The following is a 20,000-nucleotide window of genomic DNA, read 5'->3' on the forward strand; positions in this document are numbered from 1 at the left end:
GCTTTAGTTAGTCAAATGGACAGCTTAGGACTCAGATGAAGACAAAATGATGGAATTGATATCGGAGGTGTAGAGGCAAAAACTCAGGAAAGATTCATCTATAGGGCACTTCAATCCATGACTGAATGCTTCCAGGATGCACTATTTAAAAGTCAAAAACATCTTCCAGCCATCACCTCTTTCCTTGCTGGTTTACACTGGTTCCCAGTTAAATTGAAATGGAGTTTTCAAAATTTTTTTTGTCGCTGCTTCGTGTCCAGACTGCCCCTAAATCACTGCAATCTTCTCCAGTGCTACAATCCTTGAATTTTAATCTCTTGAACATTCTACTTGCTCCACTTCTGGTGGTTAGGACTTTAAACGCCTGAGCCCCAAGATTTGGAATACCCTCTTTAAATCTCTCGAGCACATTTTTTAAATTTCTGAGATGCCTCTTAAAACCTACTGCACTGACCAAGCTTTTGGTCACCTATCCTCATATCTCATTTCGCACGATGCCACATTTTACCGCACTACACATTTGTAGAGCACCCAGAGACTCAAGAGGTTCTACACAAACTGAAGTTTCTGCTGTACAACTCAATGATTCTTCAAGGACAACCCATATTTCAAAGGCTAAGAACTACATTCCACTCTTCCCTGCATTCCACTACCCGCTTTGTTTAGTTCAACTGTATTCAAAATGGTTCCAATTAAGTTTGAGTTACAGGCGTCAACATGTGAAATCTTAACCAGTATACTTTCATTGCATATTTAAATGCTTACAGACCTTGCAGAGTTTCATGTAGTATCACCAAATTCTTTCATATGCAAGACAAACAGAATATGACCACCATTGAAAGATTCAGAGAACACACTGATGCCTGTACTGTACCTTAAGATCTCTGTGCATTAATCCTTTGGTGTGCAAGAAGCAGACAGCATCCGCCATCTGTAAAAATATTTTTAAACACTCAGTCCGGTCCCGGTCCTCAATCTGACATCGGCCATTCATCCAGTCTTTCAGAGTCTCTTTCCTGCAGAGTTGCATCTGAATGTACAAGTAAACTTTAGGTGAGTTTGATTTTGCTTTCTCCCCTGGTTCGTGACACTGGCCCAGATTTAATGATGTGGGTCTTGGTGGAGAACGCGATAAAGCATCACTGGAAACCAGACCCGCAGTTCCACTTGCCGTCTCTTCCCGAGAAACGGTAGTTTGTCTCCCACCACTGCTTCTATTGTGACACAAGGGTGCCAAGTCCAGTGTATGCTCAGATGCTTGGTCACAGCCAGAATCTTCAAACACCACATCAAAGGATGTGGTCCTGTCCTCCTTCACAAGACTGCCAGCAGCTGAAGGGAATGATTCAAAGGAATGTGCCAGCTCAGAATTGCCTTCACTTTCACGCTCAGACAGAAGACTATCCTGGTAACACTGGGGCTGTTCCAGAGACTGGCTGAAGTCTGTATGCAGGTCCAAACACACACATGGCTCTGAAGACGACGTCTGATTGGCAGTGATCACAGAGTAGGAACTAAACTTCACCGAAGACGAACTACCCAAACAGGTTGCTGCAATAGGAAGCTTTAGACGGTTCACAGAGGGAACATCTGGAGAACTCGCTGGCCAATCAGTGCTGGAAAAGTTAAGGCAAAAAACAAAATGAAACAAGGTTTTCATGTCTGATAATTAAATCATATCACAAATTTAAGGAATAATATTTCTGGTATAAAAATTAACATGTGGGAACTAAATGATATTAAAAGATGAAACAAAGGTAAGACAGGAGAAAAAGCTTTGCAGACATGCCCATCTAAACACAAGGTTACATATTTAATCACAACCTATTCCTGGATATGGATTATGCTGAAAAACCAAAGATTTCAATGGATAGCAGATATAGGTTATGATGACAGGACAATATTTAGTATAGCTGAATGCAATTATCTGGACATCAGATAGGTATATAGATTTAGAGTCTAAATAGCGAGTAATACATTATATGAACAAGGAAATTTAGTGATCAAGGCAAACAAACCTATTTAAACAGTTAGTTGCAAAAGGAAAAAGAAAATGAGATGCTAGAGTACACAAAGTAGCAAACAAGTGCTACTGTGATCATAAATAACATGAAGATGACATGTGACAGTATACCAAGTTCTGGATACTTTTACCTGAGAAAGATACACTGGGAGGAGGTTCAACAATGATTCATGGGTGATACTGCAATGAAAGGACTGAACTATGAAAAGGCAACAGATAAACATCAGTTGAGTTTGTTAAACTCGAGACAAAGATCAAGGAGAAGTCCAACTAAACTGCTCAAAACATGGAGAATTGACAGAACAGATAAGGACTGGCTCTTTCTCTGGAAGAACTCAATAAGTCGGTATAGTCTTAAGACTTCAGTTAAGGCAATTAAAAATAAATTGAAGAAAATATTCTTCCCACAACAAGAACACAGGAACAAAAGTAGGCCATTCAGTCCCTTGAGCTTCCTCCACCATTCAAGAAAATCATGGCTGATCTGTGGCCCAACTCAATACCCTGCCTTGGGCCATATTCCTCAATGCCTTTGCTTAAAAGCTCATCTGTCAGATCTAACAAATGAATTAGCATCAACAGGTATTTGAGGACCATCGTTCCAAACTTGCATTACTGAGTGGAAGTGCTTTCCAACATCTCTCCTGAATGACCTGGCCCTAATTCTTAGATGATGTTCCCTCATTCTAGAATTTTCAACCAGTGGAAAAAGTTTACTTTTATCTTCCATTTTATCGTGTAAATATCCTGAAGATCTTGATTAGATTGTTCTCTAAAATTTAGAAGGTTAAGGACAATGTGTAACTTCTCCACATAACTTAACTCCTAAAGTTCAGGCATCATCTTGTGAACTACATTGAACTCCCTCCAAAACCAAAACGTCCTTCCTAAGGTGTGGTGACACCTGATCTGCTTACAGTACGATGAAACAGAGGGTGTGAAACACTTTCAGTGTCACAGACAAAGTGCTAAAAACAAAGAGGTATTTACTTGGGAAGTTAGAATACAGAAAAGGGATGTAGATAAACAAGAAATTTGGGCTGAAACCATGGGCCATATTAAATACTCTCCATCTGTTCTAGAGTGGGGGGGGGGGGGGGGGGTGGCTGGAGGAGAGAAATAGACCAATCCATTAACTTGGCTGTAAGCCACGCAACAAGTGACAGTCAATTCAGAAGAGCATATTCAGCTGCACTTGATGACCACGAGCACTGGAGTCAAGGAGAGATTTAGTCTGCCAATTTACCCTTCATCTTTCAGCAGTTGCTTGTCCATCTCCTCCTGCCAGCCTTCAGGTGGTGTCTCCAGCCAGGAGTTGAAATAACGGACGATGCCCGGATGCTCCAGCTTAGCCAGTGCCTTTACCTCCCGCATCACCTTCTCCCGTGCTTGATCTCTGTGGAATTATGAAGTTAATAAAACTCAAGACCATTCCCTAGGCAAATAACATCCTCTGCCTTTAGAGAAGTAAAGAAAATAATTTCAATATCGCACTTGGATATCAAATCACAGGACTGTCAAAGCTCCAAACTGAACATACAGCAACACATAGCTGAGGGAAATCGGTGTACTGAAATATAATTTGTTCTCAGGATGTGGGCATTACTGGCAAGATTAGCATTTATTGTCCATCCACACTGGATGAATTTTACAATACCTTGAAGTGGAGAGTTAATCAGTGATGTAGGACTGGAATTATGTTAGAACAGACTGCATAAAGAAGGGAGGATTCTTTTCCTAATGGACATTAGTAAACTAGGCTTTCTTTTGTCAGAGAATGACAATAGAACATTGTATTGGTCACTTTTACTGATAGCAGCTTTTTAGTTCAGATTGTTAACTACATTACACTATCCATATTCAGGCCTTTCTGCCTCTCAAACCTGCTCTGCCAGTTGATAAGAATGTGGTCTTACGTTTTATGCACCCAATCGGATACCTTTTGATTCACTTTCTGGGCCTACCATGTGTGTGCATGATAGAAATGCAAGTACCCTTAAGAGCCAATGAGTACAGGTCCGTTGAAGGAGGTCGTCAGAGACTAACGGAAAACGTTTTTGCAACAAAACTTTGCAAACATTAGCATACCGATTCGGGAGTCGTATCCTCTTGATAGCGTAATTACAATCGTCAACTTTGTTTTTTGCCTCGAACACAACACCAAATCCTCCACGTCCAAGACACTGGACCAATTCAAAGTCAGTAAGGCATCTGAAAAAGAGGTTTATCTGCATTAATTATACCACTGGCATAGTTTTTCCATTGCTATACATGTTAAAAACCAAATAACTAGGGGAGTCCAAACTAGACAGTATAGGTTTAAGCTGAGAAGAGAAAAGTTTGAAAAGGGACCCGAGGGGCAATTCTTTCAGAGGACGGTGAGTGTGTGTGGAACAAGGTGGGGGAGCTGGAAGTGGAGGTAGGTACCATTACAACATTTAAAAAAGGTGTCTGGATGTGTACGTGAATAGGAAAGGTTTAGAGGAATATGATCCAGATGCTGACAGGTGGGACTAGATCAGTTTAGGATATCTGGTTGGTACAGATGAGTTGGACCAGAGGGTCTGTTTCCATGCTGTACAACTCAGACTCCATAAACTGGTGAGAAGATTCAAAATTATACATCCTCTGAATTAAGCATTCTCACAAAGGAAATGAATTAAAAAATAAATTGGACTACAAGAACAATATTAGGCTATTAAGCTAATCAAGCTTAATAAGATCCTAATAAACAGGAATAGGCTATTGGCCCATGAAGCTGGCTCCATCATTTAAAAGGACATGGTTGACCTGATTGCGATCTTAAATCTACTGTCTCACAATTAAGTCTTGGCATGCCTGTACCTCAAATCGCATTTTCCCACCTTTGCTTCACACTGGTTTTTAACAAAAAAAATCTGTTCATCAAGTCCTGAAAAGCTCTCCAACATGAGGTGAAGGCAGTTCCAAATATCTTAGTGCATGAAGACCTTCTTGGTGACCTCCCAAGTGGCCGGAATATAATTAAGGTTACATCCCATTGTCCACCCATTGTGGCTTTTCTGTATTTGTTCTACAGAAGCCTCTTATAATTTGAAACATCTCAGTTAGCTTACCCTCAAGCCTTCTGAATTCAAGGGTGCAAGTGTTTGGATCATTGGGATTTCTTCAGCGGCAGAAAATACCTATTGAAAAGGGATGGTTTTCACCTGAACTGGAAAGGGACCAATATCTGGTGAAGATATTTGCTAGCTCTATTTCAGGAGACTTTAAAATAGTGGGGAGGGTGGTTCCGAAGTAACATGAAAACAGAAGGGCAGAGGAGGATGGCACTGAATCAAAAGAAAGAGCAAGTCAGTTAGAAAAGGCAGACAAGAGCAAGTCAAGACACCAAGATAACTCTGAAGAATTAAACTGCATTTATTTCAATGTAAATGGGAAAAGCTGATGGAATCAGGATACGGGTGGGAATATGGACTGGGACATCACAGCTATTACAAAAACATGGGTGAGAGAAGGCCAGGACTGGCAGCTCAATGTTCGAGCACCAACAGGCAGTAAAACTCCAGGATTGGCAGCTCAATGTTCGAGCACAGACAGGCAGTAACACACCCCCGACAGGCATTAACACACCCCCGACAGGCATTAACACACCCCCGACAGGCATTAACACACCCCCGACAGGCTGTCGGAAGGACACAGACGAAGGCAAGAGAGGAAGGGTAGGGAGTTTTTGATTAAGGAAAACATTACTTGGAGATGATATTTCTGAAGGATTGGCCAGTGAATTTGGTAGAATTTGGAAATCAGAAAGGGATTATTGCCTTGACGAGTATGTACTACAGGCCCCCCCAGTAGTCAGAGGGAAATTGAGGAGCAAATATGTAGAGAAATCTTAGATATATGTAAGAATAGTAAGGTTGCAACATTAACTGGGTCTGCCATTGAGTTAGAGGGTGGATGGTGAGGAATTTGTTAAGTTTGTTCAAGATCATTTTCTTTACCCATATATACCTACTAGGGGAGGAGAAAATGTGACCTTCTCTTGGGAAATAAGGCAGGGCAAATGACTGAAGCGTTAGTAGAGGAACACTTTGGCACTAGCGATCAAAATTCTATTAATTTTAAAATAGTTATGGAAAAGGATAAGTTAAAATGTTTTAACTGGCAGTAAGGCGAATTTTAAATGGTATGAGACGGGAAGCTCCAAAAGTTGATTGGAGCAGATTATTCGCAGGTAAAGGGACAACTGACAAGTGGGTGGCTTTCAAAAGTATGATAACAAGAGTTCAGAGGCATTATGTTCCTGCTCGGGTGAAGGGTAAGGCTGGTAAGAAAAGGGAGCAATGATGAAGAAAGATATAGCTTTCTTCTATAATGCGCATTCTGTTAACATAAATTCGCTGTAACTAGGAGAAAGTGAGGGCTGCAGATGGAGAGTCAGGAGTCAAAAGGGGTAGGATTGAAAAGCACAGCGGATTAAGCAGCATCCAAGGAGCAGGAGCTGAAGGGCTTATGCCTGAAACAACAACTCTCATATTCCCAGATGCTGCCTGACCCACTGTGCTTTTGCAGTACCATCCTTTTTGACTCAAATTCACTGTAATAATATTGATGAATTGGGGACATTGTTTCTGAAGTGCAAACTTTTAAAACATGTATTGGTTGTAACATTACTACATCACCAACGCTTTAAGCACGGTTTCTAAAGCACAATTTTTTAATAATGCAGGATTACACAAGAACGCAATCATCGTGTTACAGAAGAACTATCAGTATTGAAGTCCTGGTCAAGACTAAGCAAGAGTCATACATTGGATATAGATAACTGGGATGAAATCACAGATATGACAGGCAACATTTTTTTTGAAAACACAGTGGGTCATGTGTGCAATAAACTTCCAGAGGAAGTGGTGGATGCAGGTACAGTTACAATATTTTAGAGAGACTTGGCCAAGTTCATGAATAAGAAATGCTTGGAGGGATATGGGCTAAGTGCAGGCAGGTGGGACTAGTTTGGTTTGGGAATGCATTCGGCATAGACTAATGGGTCTGAAGGGTCTGTTTCCATGCTATACAGCTCAAGGGCATTTAAGGCAGAGCTTTGCGAACTACCAGTCTTCAATTTTTGTTTAAGTTCATTCCTACATACAAAGTGAGCATCATTGACAAAGCCAGTATTTATTACTTATCAGTAACTGGCTTGGAGTCACTTTCTTTGACAGTTCTCATAATGCAAGTACACCACATGCTACTAAGGAATGGCATCTGGGAGCATGACCCAGTGACCGTAAAAGGAGCTATATTTCCAAGTCAGGATGGTTGCATGTCTTAGAGACGAACTTGCGTCCGACTGTGTTCTAATACCTTTATGCTTCAAAGCAGCAGAGTCTGTGAGTTTGGGAAGTGCTGAAGTGACCACAACAAGTAGCTGCAGTGTATCTTGTAGATGATACACACTGCTGCTACTAATGTTTTTTTGAGAAGATTTGTAGCTCAGGTTGATGATAAGTATGGAAGTTAGCTCGCTGAGCTGGAAGGTTTGTTTTCAGATATTTCTTCACTATACTAGGTAACATCAGTGGAGTCTCTGGTGAAGTGCTAGTGGTATGTCACGCCTCTATTTATAGGAGAAAGTGAGGACTGCAGATGCTGGAGATCAGAGGCAGGAGTGTGGTGCTGGAAAAGCACAGTAGGTCAAGCAGCCTCCGAGGAAGCGACGAGGTGGTGTGTTGTCCAGTCAAAGTGGTGTCTTTCTTTGTCTGTATGTATAGAAACTAGTGATAGTGGGTCATGTCTATCGGTGGCCAGTTGGTGTTCATGGATCCTGCTGCTAATGTGCATTAGGGCAGCACAGCTGCCTCACAACTCCACGGTCCCAGGTTCAATTCCAGCCTTGGGCAACTCTGTGTGGAATTTGCACATTCTCCCTGTGTCTGCGTGGGTATCCTCCAGGTGCTCCGGTTTCCTCCCACAGTCCAAAGATGTGCAGGTTAGGTGAATTGGCCAAGCTAAATTGCCCGTAGTGATAGGTAAATCAGTCAGACGGAAATGGGTTCGGGTAGGTTACTCTTCAGAGGATCGGTGTAGACTGGTTGGGCCGAAGGGCCTGTTTCCACACTGTAGGGAATTTAATCTAATCTAGTCTAGTGGAGGAAGGAGTGAATGTTTGTTACCAAGCCTGGGGCATCGATCAAGCACTGTTCTCGATGTGTCAAGCTTGGAATGTTGTTGGAGCTGCATCCATTCAGGTAGGTGGAGATTATTAAAATATAAGAAGGATTGCAGCTATTGTCTTGACTGATCTTTGTCATGAAATATGGGGGGGCGGGGGGGGAAGCAAAAAGATAGTATTAGATGGCCAAACACCTACAGGAGGTAGATAATCAAGCACTAGCCCTCAGAATAGGTCACAAACACCACATCTGGACAATCTACTCCTGACAGCAGTAAGGAACTACATCTTAGTTAGGTAAGCAATATCGAATGCAAGTACACAAGTTATCCCAGGCTAAGTCTGCTACCTTGAAGTTATGATTTGACATATGTAGAAACAAGACAGCTGCTAAGTGACAGACTGACACAGGGAAAGGAGAAGTGCTAAAGTTGTGGAAAGAAGCAAAACCCGAAAAGCCAAACAGAAAGCCACTGATCCAGACCAGAGGGAGATTGAAAACTGCAGACAAGTTAATTCCGGCATTGGAAAGATGCTAGAAACCAGGTGTCATAGCTTAAGAAAGTGGTTGGGCCACTTAGGACTGAGATGAGAATTTTAAAAAAAAACTAAGTATGCAGGTGTGGAATTCGTAGGAAACATTTGAGGCCCAAACATTGAACATTCTCAAGAAGCAGTTAAGAAATAATTCATAACAATAAAGGGATTAAAGGTTATGGGGCAAAAGCAGGAACAGCACACTGTATAGGATGATCAACCATGATTATACTGAATGGTTGAGTAAGCTCAAACAGCAAATAACCTACGCCTATTCTCTACATTTCGAAACCAATATCAAAAGTGAGCAACAGGACATTGAGAAAATCATACTGCAATCATGTTTTTAAAATTCATTCATGGTACGAGGATGTCACAGGCTAAGTCAGAAACTGTCTGTCTCTAATTGTCCTCAAGATAATGTTACTGCCTCCTTGAAATACTGCAGCCTTGGATGTCTGTTCACCTGCTGTGCTATTTGGAAGGGAATTCCAGCATTTTGACCCAGCAATAGTGAAGAAACAGCTTCAAGAAAGGGAAATCATGCTTGACAAATTGCGTTGCATTCTTTGAAGAGATAACAGACAGATTAGATAAATGGAAAATAAGCAGATGTAGTATACTTGGATTTCATTTGTGATAAACTAGGATTGGTAAGGGACAGATGTTGAAGATACAGAAAAAGCTAAAACTTGAAAGAGTACCAACATTGTGAGCTAAAATACCAAGGTGACATGGATAACACACGGACAATGAGACAGGGTGCCACATAAAAAATTACCACACAAGACAATCTCATGAGGTTGCAAGGTAAGCCAACCTTATATCCAAGCTAACAGGAATACAGGTCAATACAAATGGATCACTCTCAGGTTGGAAAACTGTAGCTAGTGCAATGCTCCAGGGTTCAATGTTAGAACATAACAGTATGGTATAGGCCCTTCAGCCCTCGATGTTACGCTGACCTGTGAAACCAATCTGAAGCCCATCTAACCTACACTATCCCATTATCATCCATGCGTTTATCCAATGACCATTTAAATGTCCGTAAAGTTGGCCAGTCTACTAATGTTGCAGGAAGGGCATTCCACGCCCTTACTACTGAGTAAAGAACCTAGCTCTGACTTCTGTCCTCTATCTATCACCCCTCAATCTGAAGCTATGTCCCCTCGTGCTAGCCATCACCATCGGAGGAAAAAGGCTGTCACTGTCCACCCTATCTAAACCCCTGATCATCTTATGTCTTTATTAAGTCACCTCTCTAATGAAAATAGCCTCAAGTCCCTCAGCCTCTCCTCATAAGACCTTCCCTCCATACCAGGCAACCATCTAGTAAATCTCCTCTGAACCCTTTCCAAAGCTTCCACATCCTGCCTATGATGCGTTGACCAGAACTTCACTCAATACTCCAGATGCGGCCGCACCAGAGTTTTGTACAGCTGCAATATGACCTCATGGTTCCAAAACTCAGTCCCTCTACTAATAAAAGCTAACACACCGTATGCCACCTTAACAACCCTATCAACCTGGGTCACAACTTTCAGGGATCTACATACATAGACACCAAGATCTCTCTGCTTATCTATACTACCAAGAATCTTACCATTTGCCTAGTACTCTGTATTCCTGTTACTCCTTCCAAAGTGAATCACCTCACACTTTTCCACATTAAACTCCATTTGCCACCTCTCAGCCCAGCTCTGCAGCTTATCTACGTCCCTCTGTAACCTGCATCATCCTTCGGCACTATCCACAACTCCACTGACCTTAATGTCATCCGCAAATTTACTTACCCATCCTACTACGCCCTCATCTAGGTCATTGATTAAAAAATGACAAACAGCAGTGGGCCCAAAACAGATCCTTGCAGTACACCATTAGTAAATGAACTCCAGGATGAACATTTCGCATCAACCAACACCCTCTGTCTTCTTTCAGCTGGCCAATTTCTGATCCAAACCACTAAATTACCCTCAATCCCATGTCTCTGTATTTTCTGTAATAACCTACTGTGGGGAACCTAATCAAACGTTTTAATGAATTCCATATACACCACATCAACCACTTTACCCTCATCCACCTTTGTGATCACCTTCTCAAAAGAACTCAGTAAGGGTTTGTGAGGCAGAACCTACCCCTCACAAAACCAAGATGGGCATAAATTTTACAATGCTCATGATATGGATGAATTGACTGACTATATAATAGGCAATTTTATTGCTAATTTAAGAATTGATAAAATAAATTAGAAGGAGGAGAATACAAAGCATCTGAAAATGCATCTAAATACATTAAGTGCGTGGACAAAAATGTCAGTTGGGCAAGTATAATATGGGAAACTATGCAAGACTGCGAGAAAAGAAAAGCAGTGCATTACTTAATTGGACAAAATCAACAGAACTCTACACTTCAATGGGTTTTGGGCTTCCTTGTACATGAATTACAAAATCTTCAACCTCTCCCTGCAGCAGGCCACTGTCCCTGCCTGTTTCGGGAGGGCCAACATCATGCCTGTGCCTAAGGATGCTCATACAGCATGTCTCAATGACTACCGCCCAGTGGCCCTAACTTCGGAGGTCATGAAGCGCTTTGAAAGGCTGGTCATGGCATTAATCAACTCCAGCCTCCCCACTGCTCTGGTTCCACTCTAATTTGCCCATCGGACCAACAGATCTACATAAGATGCCAAACCACTTGCCCTTCAATCCTCCCGAGAACATCTTGACACCAAGAACAGCTACGTAAGAATCCTACTCATTGACTACAGTTCAACATTCAATACTATTTTCCCCTTGAGACTGATTACTAAACTTAGTGATCTCTGACTAAGCCCCACTCACTGCAACTGGATCCTCAGTGTCTTGACCCACAGGCCACTATCAGGGAAGACTGGGGACAATATTTCACCCTCACCCTCACTCAACACTGGCCGGCAGCATTCTCAAAGATCCATCCCACCCTGGCAATGTTTTTCTACAACCTTTACCATCGGAGAGAAGATACAGAAGCCAAAGCACACGCACCAGCCAGTTTCAACCCTAATGTTAGAATACTGAATGGACTCTCAAACTCTTAGCATTCGACTGTAACTGTGTTTTTGTTTTGCCGCTGCTTTCCTATTATTTACTTATCTGTGCTATTTAACTAGGTGATCTACCTGTATTGCTCGCAAGACAAAGCTTTTTCTTGTGTTTCAGTACACATGATAATAAATTCAATTCAATTCAAATTCTGTACACAGGTATAGCAAGGAACTAAGTGGAATTAATACTGACACTTATTGCATAGGGAAGAAACAGTGAAGGATAAACTTCAGGAAGTTTTGCTACAACCGTACTGGGCAATGATGAGATTGCATTGAAACCTACACTGCTTTGGTTTCCTTAAGGATGTTTATATTTGCATTGGAAGCCATTTATAAAAAGGTTCACTTGGCTGACTCTGGAAATGAAGGAATTGTCATATGAGGAAGAGGTTCAGCAAGTTGAGCCTAGGAGAGGTTCTCTCATTGACACAAATATGATTCTGTAGAGGCTTGAAGGATAGGCCCTGTACAAATTGATCCAGGGGGCGGGCGGAAAGAAATAGATGACTGGCTAAAGCCAAGAATTTTTTTGACGTTATGCATTTAGCAGTTAACTCCATTGTCGCTTGAACTTTAGGGACAAGTGAAGGGTGAACATACTGAATTCAAAGGATGGTACATCTGACTGTTAGGATAGAAGCCTGTCCTCAGTACTGCGTTGAGGACAGGCTTCTCCATGTGCTTAAGTTTTGGGCAGGGACAAGAAACAATAATTTTTGATTTAAAAATGGGTCAAGGCAATGACCAGAAGCAGATCCAAGTCAATATCCCCTTATCAAAATTCAATATGCATGTTCACTAATGTGGAAGTCTAATTCACGTTGGCTACACCATAGGAGCTGGACACCTTAGCCTATATTTGCTTGGGAAGCATTCATCACAACAAACACACCTCCAGGCACACATACCACCAATACACAATAAAGTTTAAGACTGTTTTTACCTGGACACATAGTCAGCAGTCCCACTGCAATTCATCAACTCAACCTTAACTTCTCCCACAGGCACCTCACTTGTGCTGTTAGTCCGACACGGAGACTCCAATTCTTCCCTTTTCTGCACAGAACAGACAACAGTGACAGGCCACTGTCTTAGCCAATCTTCATCCTGCTACAGAGGGATGGCATCACATAGCAAGCTTGGTAAATTGGAGATATAATCTGATGTGGAGAAAAATTTTTATTGAAACGTCGGATTCTGAGGAGCTCGACAGGGCAGATGTTAAAAAGGATATTTCTTCCCATTGGAGAATCTAGAACTATGGCAGCCAGTTTAGTAATAATTTAAGATAGAGAGGAGAAGGAATTTCTTCTCAGGTTTCTTAGTCAATGGAATGCTGTTCCTCACCGAGCAGTGGAAGCTGGAAAAATGGATAAATTTGGAAAGATTTTGTTAGGCAAAGGAATCCAGGGTCATGGAATGCAGAAGGGGAGGCCAAAATCTTATTGAATATATTGCACAAACCTTATATATTTCCAGAAAGCATTTCATAAGGTGCCACACAAAAGGTTAAAACAGAGACAAAGAGAAATTACTTCTCTCGAATGTCATGATTCTTTGTGGTGGCTGCTGAGAGATTGAGTAAATTTGAGGAGATGGATGATATTTTAATTAGTAATGGGTTGCAGAATTATGGAGAGTGGTCAGGAAAGCTAAGTCAAGGCAAAGAGGAGATCAGCCACAATTGTATCAAATAGCTGACAAAGCCTTCTCCTGCCCTCGTTCTTAACTCTTATACCAGGATGATCAGGAATGACCTAACTGAATGGCAGAGAAGACTTAATAAGCCAAATGGCCTTCCCCTTCAAATTGTTATGATCTTAATATTAGGTATTACCACAGTTTAGGACATCAGAGGCTAAGGGAATGACCATCAGCAGTGGAGCGATGGAAAATCAGGAATACATCAAAGCTGAGATCCCAACAGGCTGCAGAACTGAAGCATTTTCCAGCGAGACAGAGGGACATGGTCAGGTTTGCTAGGGAGGAGGGGAAAATATTGCAGATGAGTGAATCAGACTAAACCAGAACATCAGCTGCAAAGCACTCAACCATCAAGAATAAAGGCAGATAAAAGGGTGTCCCCTTGTGCTTTTCGGCCTCACACAATCACCGAAACTATTTTTAAATAAGAATTTGCAAAGCCATCTCTTTAAGAATGGAACCTTTTAAATCAGAAGCCTCCAACCAAAATAGCCCAACTGAAGAGTTTACATCAAAATATTGAAAAGCAAGAATTGAACATTGACACAGTCTAAGTATAATTGTTGTAAAATAATTGCAACAGTAAGAGTATATTTAGTGAAGGTGGATATAAAAGGAATAATTAGATTCCAGAAAATAATGTAAATGTGCATCTTTGTCCAGAGTTAACAAAAACAGCAATAAAATCACTTTATAGATTGACTTGCAGCACATACCCTGACTGAAGCTGGATATCGGATGAGTTTATGGACCACATAAGTGGTTGCAACAATGCAGCCAAGGATGGTGAAAGCAATTTCCCTCCACCATTCCAGCAGGAGAATGGGGTCCTTCCTTGTGATTTTCTTCTTGGTCCTTGTTGAGTCAAAGAATTTGATGGAAACCTGGGTGCCACGCTTGTTTTTCTCTCGCACATAGTAAGGCAAATGAAAACCATTATCTGCCAATACAAACACAAAAAGGAGTCACAAATTCAAGTTCACCTCAACCACTACAGAGCCATGTTCTTGTTCACAATAATTCCCATTCATACAGTATCCCAGTTTCCTTGATCTAACTGACCCCTGGGTTGACATGAATTCTATAATTCTCAAAAATCAATATGGCCTCACCTGCCCTGTTCTTTAAGGTTTCTCAACAAATTCTGACCTTTTGGGATGCTCAGCGCTGCTACCGCATAGCTCCAGGGACTTGGTTTGATTCCAGCCTTGGGCGACCGTCTGTGTGGAGTTTGCACATCCTCCAGGTGCTCCGGTTTCCTCCCACAGAGCAACGGATGTGCAGGTTAAGTGCATTGCATGAACTGCTACTATGCTCAACCACAACCCTTCAATGTGACGATTAATCTTAAAGAATGCAGGAAGAATTCAGACTTGCTTTCTAGTACTTATAACTTGTCTCCAAACAACCTCTGCTGTTCCACACTGAAAATAATGGGGATTTTACCATCTTCATTCATTCACAGATACGGATGCTTATGGCAAAACTGGTATTTATTCCCCAGCTCGAATGCTGAGGGGTCTGGGCCTGCGTGTACTACCAATTTGATACATCTAACTGCTTTGTTAAGGTACTTCACAAGTTAGTTAAGAATCAATAATGTTGAGCTTTGGAACTCTTTACCACAGAGAGCTGAAGGGGTAAATTCTGGGTGTATACTTAAGGCGGAGATAGACTCTTGATCTGTAGGGAAGACAGATGTTTGAGGAAAATGGCTGAGAGAAAAGCTGGATCAGCCATGATCTTATTGAATGGAAGAGGCTGGTTTGAGGGACCAAATGACCTGCCCTGTTCCCATTTCTAATGATATTGAGTGTGGGGATTTGAGTTACACACAGTAAGGACAGCAAAACTGCACCAAAAACTCATCTGTGCCATTCTGACAGCTTCATGGATACTCTTACTGCCAACAGAGCTTAACTTCAGATATCTGACTTTTGAAACATCATTTCACATGTATGCTTTAAAACTAATCCAAGTGGTCAAGTTTCATTTACGGGATGTGAGCACCCTTTCTCTGAAATTAATCGATGGAAAATAACCATGACATTGTTGCTGGAGATGGCAGAGTATAGACAGGCTACAAACAGGATCGGAAAATTTGAAAAATCACAACAAAAAGACTCAAACTCTTGTTGGAAAGGTTCACAGCTGTCTCTTAAGCAAGTGCTCCCCAGTGTATATGCAATTGTATTTCAGTACAGTCAAGAGAGAGAGAGAACTGGACAAGTCAAAAAGATGAGAACAACTAATCATAGACTTACTTTAAAATACCCCATACTAGGCACAAGTACATACGGTGATTATAGAGGGTCTTAATCATAAACTATATCTCAACATCCTGTTTAGTTCATAGAATACAGAATATATTAGATACAAGCATCTAAACCAAGCTCATTTGCCACCACATATTAAAAGCATCAATAGCACAACCCATTAAAACTGAAGATTTAAAAAGCAGAGTTACTGACAAATCAGAAGTGCAGAATTAGTTAAGATTTTGCTACGTTAACTGCAATTTACTTTTTACCATAGTAAGATGCTTAGTTAGTGGAGACACTTAACTCACCGTACGGATACTGTAAAATTGACAGAGCTCCATTACTATATTCATCATGAGAGTGTCTATCATTGCTGAGACATTTATCATGCTCATCCGACCGAATCAATGCTGGTGTTCGAGCTGGTGAATCTTCCAAACAAAAAAATACAGAGAAGTAAACCTTAGATGACAAGTTGTGGACAGTATTCTCAGGTTCCTCACCTACCCGTCTCATCAGTTAGGTAGCACACTCACCTTTCTAATCAAGCCCACTACAGTAACTGTGCAAATCAGAGAGATCAGTACCTCAGTGGAGCACTGAAAGAGCACAGCAATGTTGAAAGGAACATCTTTCACATTAAATGTTAAACCAAGGATCCTGCCTGCAGTGTCAGGTCAATATATACAACACTACTTGGTAAATAGGACAGTGCTCTCTTCCTAACATCCATCTCTCAACTTATGTAAAAGAAGATTATTCATTTATGTCACTGCTCTTTGTGAGACTTGGATGCAGCATCTCAGACCATCAATAGTCATTGCCAAAGCTGACAGGAGTTCACATTCACAGTAAGCAGAACAAACTAATGCTGGAAATCTCAAACAAAAACACTGTGCTGCAATGGTTGGAAATATTATATTAGATTACTTACTTACAGTGTGGAAACAGGCCCTTCGGCCCAACAAGTCCACACCGACCCTCCGAAGCGCAACCCGCTCAGACCCATTCCCCTACATTTACCCCTTCACCTAACGATACAAGCAATTTAGCCTGGCCAATTCACCTAACTCGTACATTTTTGGACTGTGGGAGGAAACCGGAGCACCCGGAGGAAACCCACGCAGGAATTGAACCCGAGTCTCTAGCGCTGTGAGGCAGCAGTGCTAACCACTGTGCCACCATGCCACCCATTATCTTTAGAGGGAAAACAGTTACAGTTTCTGATGAAGGGTCACTGGATTTGAAACATGACTGTTTTCTCTGTAGAGATACCACCAGATATGGAGCTCTTTCTGGGGTAGGTGAGACCTTTACAAGCAGGATGGTCTTCATCGAAACCAGAGGGGGACCAATATCCTGGGTGGGAAATTCGCTAAAGCTATTCAGGTGCATTTAAACTAATACAGCAGGGGGGATGGGAACCAAAATTGTAGGACAGGTACAGAAGAGGATGCGAGTAGGGAGTTCCAAAATCAAGTTTCTGACACTGGCAAGCGAGAACCTGGCTTGAAGTGTGTGTACTTCAACGCGAGGAGCATCCGAAATAAAGTGGGTGAACTGGCAGCGTGGGTTGGTACCTGAGACTTCGCTGTTGTAGCCATTACGGAGACATGGATAGAGCAGGGACAGGAATGGCTGTTGCAGGTTCCAGGATTCAGATGTTTCCGTAAGAGCAGAGAAGATGGTAAAAGAGGGGGAGGTGTGGCATTGTTGATCAGGGACAATATTATAGTTGTAGAAAGGATGTTTGGGGACTCGTTAACTGAGGTAGTATGGGCTGAGGTTAGAAACAGGAAAAGAGAAGTCAGCATGCTGGGAGTTTTCTATAGTCCTCTGAATAGTCTCAGAGATGTAGAGGAAAGGATAGCAAAGGTGATTCTCGAAGGAGTGAGAGAGGCAGGGTAGTTGTCATGGGGGACTTCAATTATCCAAATACTGACTGGAATCACTACAGTATGAGTACTATAGATGGGTCAGTTTATGTCCAGTGTGCACAGGAGGACTTCCTGACACAGTACGTAGACAGGCCTACAAGGGGCAAAGCCACTTTAGATTTAGCACTGGGTATCAAGCCTGGCCAGGTGTTAGATTTGGAAGTAGGTGAGCACTTTGGAGACAGCGATCACAATTCTGTCAGGTTTACTTTAGTGTACTCCACCGAGCAAGAGTTACAGCTGGGGGAAGGGAAATTACGATGCAATTAGGAAAGATTTAGGAAGCATAGAATGGGGAAGGAAACTGCAGGGGACGAGCACATTAAAAATGTGGAGCTTATTCAAGGAAAGGCTCCTGTGTGTCCTAGATAAGTATGTACCGGTCAAGCAGGGAGGAAGATACAGAATGGGTGAGCCGTGGTTTACTAAGGAAGTGAAATCCCTGATCAAGAAGAAGAAGGAGGCTTATGTTAGGACAAAATGTGAAAACTCAGTTAGGGTGCTTGAGGGTTACAAGTAAGTCAGGAAAGACCTAAAAAAAGAGAGCTCAGAAGAGCCAGGAGGAGACATGAGAAGTTGTTGGCAGATAGGATCAGGATTAATCCTAAGGCTTTCCATAGGTATATCAGGAATAAAAGAATGACGAGAGTTAAATTAGGGCCAATCAAGGATAATAGTGGGAAGTTGTATGGGCTGAGGTTAGAAACAGGAAAAGAGAAGTCAGCATGCTGGGAGTTTTCTATAGGCCTCTGAATAGTCTCAGAGATGTAGAGGAAAGGATAGCAAAGGTGATTCTCGAAGGAGTGAGAGAGGCAGGGTAGTTGTCATGGGGGACTTCAATTATCCAAATACTGACTGGAATCACTACAGTATGAGTACTATAGATGGGTCAGTTTATGTCCAGTGTGCACAGGAGGACTTCCTGACACAGACGTATGTCAGAGGAGATAGGGGAAGCACTAAATAAATATTTTTCAACAGAGTTCACTATAGAAAATGTTGGCGAGGAAGCTACAGAGATACTTGCATCTAGACTAGAAGAGATTGAGGTTCACAAGGAAGGTGTATTAGAAATACTGCAGAGTGTGAAAATAGACAGGTCCCCTGGGCCGGATGGGATAACCATCTAGAAAAGAATAATCTGATCAGGGACAGTCAGCACGGTTTTGTGAAGGGTAGGTCGTGCCTAACGAATCTTATTGAGTTTTTTGACAAAGTGACCAAACAGGTAGAGGAGAGTAAACTGGTTGATGTGGTGCATATGGATTTCAGCAAGGCGTTCGATAAGGTTCCCCACAGTAGGCTATTATACAAAATGCGGAGGAATGGGATTGTGGGAGACGTAGCAGCTTGGATCAGTAATTGGCTTGCTGAAAGAAAACAGCGGGTTGTAGTTGATGGAACATGTTCATCTTGGTGGAGAAAGTGAGGTCTGCAGATGCTGGAGATCAGAGCTGGAAATGTGTTGCTGGAAAAGCGCAGCAGGTCAGGCAGCATCCAGGGAACAGGAGAATCGACGTTTCGGGCATAAGCCCTTCTTCAGGAATGAAGAAGGGGTTATGCCCGAAACGTCGATTCTCCTGTTCCCTGGATGCTGCCGGACCTGCTGCGCTTTTCCAGCAACACATTTCCATGTTCATCTTGGTGTCCAGTTACTCGCAGCGTACCGCAAGTGTCAGTGTTGGGTCCACTGCTGTTTGTCATTTTTATAAATGACCTGGATAAGGGCTTAGGCGGGTGGGTTAGTAAAGTTGCAGACGACATTAAGGTCGATGGAGTTGTGGATAGTGACGAACGATGTGGTAGGTTGCAGAGAGACGAGATAGGATGCAGAGCTGGACTGTGAGGTGACAAATGGAGTTTAATGTGGACAAATGTGAGGTGATACACTTTGGAGGGAGTAACCAGAATGCAAAGTACTGGGCTCTTGGGAGTGCAGATGAGCAGAGAGATCATGTGGAAGGATGTGGAAGCTTTGGAAAGGGTGCAGAGGAGATTTACTAGGATGTTGCCTGGTATGGAAGGAATGTTTTACGAGGAAAGGCTGAGGGCCTTGAGGCTGTTCTCGTTAGAGAGAAGAAGGTTGAGAGGTGACTAATAGAGACATACAAGATAATGAGAGAGTTAGATAGGGTGGACAGGGAGAGCCTTTTTCCAAGTATGGGGACGGCAAACACGAGGAGACACAACTTTAAAGTGAGGGGTGATAGATATAGGACAGATGTCAGAGGTAGTTTCTTTACTCAGAGAGTAGTAAGGGTATGGAATGCTTTGCCTGCAACGGTAGTAGATTCGCCAA

General features: G+C 42.1%; 1 protein-coding gene across 3 annotated transcripts in view; it reads right to left on the reverse strand.

Annotated features, from left to right (window-relative positions):
• Positions 1-20,000, reverse strand: part of eif2ak3 (eukaryotic translation initiation factor 2-alpha kinase 3) — an 81,688-nt gene that overhangs the window by 15,379 nt on the left and 46,309 nt on the right. Inside the window, exons 8-13 of one of the 3 annotated variants that reach the window (XM_043698756.1) lie at positions 16,073-16,195; positions 14,220-14,443; positions 12,743-12,855; positions 4,112-4,234; positions 3,270-3,419; positions 875-1,616 (exon numbers count right to left, since the gene is read on the reverse strand). In XM_043698756.1, the coding sequence (XP_043554691.1) occupies positions 875-1,616; positions 3,270-3,419; positions 4,112-4,234; positions 12,743-12,855; positions 14,220-14,443; positions 16,073-16,195 (1,475 nt within the window). Of the gene's footprint in view, positions 1-874; positions 1,617-3,269; positions 3,420-4,111; positions 4,235-12,742; positions 12,910-14,219; positions 14,444-16,072; positions 16,196-20,000 lie in introns of all 3 variants that reach the window. The other 2 variants (XM_043698669.1, XM_043698574.1) reach the window with 2 other exon arrangements.

Source organism: Chiloscyllium plagiosum, chromosome 1 (assembly GCF_004010195.1).
Source record: "Chiloscyllium plagiosum isolate BGI_BamShark_2017 chromosome 1, ASM401019v2, whole genome shotgun sequence".
Classification (NCBI taxonomy): Eukaryota; Metazoa; Chordata; class Chondrichthyes; order Orectolobiformes; family Hemiscylliidae; genus Chiloscyllium; species Chiloscyllium plagiosum.